Source organism: Cryptomeria japonica, chromosome 2 (assembly GCF_030272615.1).
Source record: "Cryptomeria japonica chromosome 2, Sugi_1.0, whole genome shotgun sequence".
NCBI classification, from domain to species: Eukaryota; Viridiplantae; Streptophyta; class Pinopsida; order Cupressales; family Cupressaceae; genus Cryptomeria; species Cryptomeria japonica.
This window is the reverse complement of record NC_081406.1, coordinates 282,403,003-282,405,771: the sequence shown is the minus strand read 5'-3', so window position 1 is coordinate 282,405,771 and position 2,769 is coordinate 282,403,003. Positions and strand designations below refer to the sequence as shown.

General features: G+C 32.6%; 1 protein-coding gene across 1 annotated transcript; it reads left to right on the top strand.

The window, feature by feature from the left end:
- The first annotated feature begins 706 nt into the window (after positions 1–706).
- LOC131054463 (MYB-like transcription factor ETC3) lies at positions 707–2,381 on the top strand. Its single transcript, XM_057988993.2, has 3 exons — positions 707–801; positions 1,113–1,206; positions 1,858–2,381. Exons 1-3 carry the CDS (start codon positions 738–740, stop codon positions 1,961–1,963), a joined length of 264 nt encoding a protein of 87 aa, XP_057844976.2. The 5' UTR covers positions 707–737; the 3' UTR covers positions 1,964–2,381.
- Positions 2,382–2,769: the final 388 nt, after the last annotated feature.

The following is a 2,769-nucleotide window of genomic DNA, read 5'->3' as shown; positions in this document are numbered from 1 at the left end:
AATTAGCTGTATCATTGTTAAGAACTTTTAAAAATAGTAAATAAACATTATAAATAAAATTAAAAGATACATATCCTACCGAGGAAACATGAATTTAAAATAGGTTTTATAAGATCGATAAAATACTTCAAAATAATGTATAAAACTCTATCAGACACTCATGGGAGATTGCTAATAAACTCATTTTTTATTTAATGTTTTTCTTGGAAGCTGAGATCAAATGACCGTCCTTGTCTTACGCAATGGAAAATATTGCTTAAAATTTATTATGGATGGGACATCTCTGAGTGAAAAAATGTATGGGAAAAGATTACGTACGTTCACATTGTTATTGAAATAGTTTGAGGCGCCGACAAACTCAGCTTTTAGGATGATATCAGTCAACTCTTTGACAGAGATTTTGTACCTGACTATCTCTGTGCACGCCAATCACCCTGGAGTAAATCTGCACCTTCCATGTCTGGAAATTTGAGCTCCTTTAGCAGAGCAAATTCATTTTTGAGAAAACTGACAGGCGAGTAGGAGTAGTGTATTACTATATATATTGTGTCAGTTTGTCAGAGATCACGCACATCCTACCTTTACATTTGGTTAAGCGTCCTTCTATCTGCATTTCACGCCTACTAGTCATCAATTCAATTTACAGTCTTCAGAAAATTCTATAAATTCTCACTCCTTACTTCTCTTTCACACCAGCTTTTTCTAATTGTTGCAGTCCTCAAGAGAAAACGGCAGGCATGGAAAAACTTCAAGAAAAACTTGAAGAAAAACAGTCTTCTGAAGGAGAAAGTGATTCTCTCGGTATGTTGTCAAATATATATGTTGTTTATATTTTGTTTTTGGATTCGATTATACTGGAGTTTTTTCAGCAATGTATTAGATAACATTTAATTTATTTTTCTTTTCTAGCATTTTTAGCATTCTTATTCTGACAATGGATCACTACCTCTTCTCCACTAACATTCTTATTCTTATGATGGATCATGGAGTGTAATCATAATGTTAATGAAAAAAGTTGATATCATTAATATATAGAAATATCGCAAGTTGTAGTGATGAAGAAATTTGATGTTAGAATGAGCTTTTGTGTTGTGGGTGCATGCTTGGTACAGATAGCAGCAAGACGAGCATGGACTGGAACTGCTCTCACATCTCTGCCGCTGAGGAAGACTTGATTCTTAGACTTCATAGGCTTTTGGGTGACAGGTGAAATTATATAAAACTTCTTTTTTATATGTTTTTTTGGTCTTATGTTGAGAAAGTGTAATAAATGAAAATGGATCTTTTTATAGTCCATGATACACTACACTCCATATTCCTTGCAGGAGGCATCTTACTTTGCTATAAATGTATCTTACTGTACTACATATGAGTACTACATACCTTCCCCATAGTAAGATTTTAACTTGTGACCTCTCTTTCAAGAATACAAGTTTTACACTTGATCAATTCAGGTGTATTATATATTTCAATAAATGAATGATCAAATAAAATTTTTTAATGACATTCATGAGATCAAACATCTATAAAATCCAAGAGTTGAACTGCTTAGAAATAAATAAAACTTATTAGACAAACCTCAACCCCTATTTATGACTGCCCATCATAAATTCTGATCAAGGTTATTTTTGCTATCCACTCCCTCTCAAACATTGCTGTAAAAGTGGATATCCACTCCCTCTCAAACATTGCTGTTAAAGATTCCACTTTTAGAGTATTTCCTATTGTTTTTGCTATTTGCAATAGTCTTGCATGACATTTTTTCTAACAAATACAATATATGTTTATATAAAATGGGATTGTTGTTGTTTTCTCTTTTATATTTCTCTAAAACTTAACAGTTTTACTGTAGTGCAGGTGGTCACTGATTGCAGGGAGGCTTCCATGGCGTACAAGAGAGGAGATAGAAAAGTATTGGAGAATGAGAAGCCTGAGTGTCAATACCAGTGAAAGCAGCGACTGACTGACTGATTGATGAATATTATGTGAAGTGTTGCTGTTGTTTTTTGTACTAAGACTGGTGTCTAGATTTTGTACCAGTAAATGATATAGGCAAATATTTAGGAGGCACTCATGTGAAGGAATCGTCTGCAAACAAACCATCCCTGACAATTATAATATTGTCAGAAGTTTCATTTTCAGATTAAAACTAAGTGTTCTGTACTTTCATCTGTGCTCTATTATGGCTTTAAAATGACAAAAGTTTTCATGGAAAATGCTTGATGAAAACAAGTGCCTTAAAATATAAGTAATCTAGATATGTTAATGGCATTAACATGCGATGGAGGATTAAAAAGGTACTGGCAATCAGATGTTAAAGAAGATGCTTGTTATGAAGATTTAAACAGTAATGACATTGAGCTGTCAATTTTTTTAGTCACATGAAGTGAAGGTTTCTATGTATTGTCAAATGGCATTTGGTTTAATGGTAAAGTTCAGGTTGCAGACATTTCGATCGTGCTGAGTTCAAATCTTCTTCAATTAAGAAAAAAAAAAGTTTAAACTTCTCCTATTAAAACTTGAAAAATTGTCATTTACAACTTACCAGATCTTCCTATTGTAAATAAGCTGCAGTCCTGTATTTTTGCAGTGCGACTCAGACATCGTATATGTAAATAACCACGCTAACAAAGTTATTTGAACCAACATGATTACTATTAAATATTTAAAATTAATCCTACCATTATAGGCACCACAAACAACTCCCATGCTATCATTTCAGATATTATTTTGAAGCTTCATCAAAATTAATTTTTAATTAATCTTTAG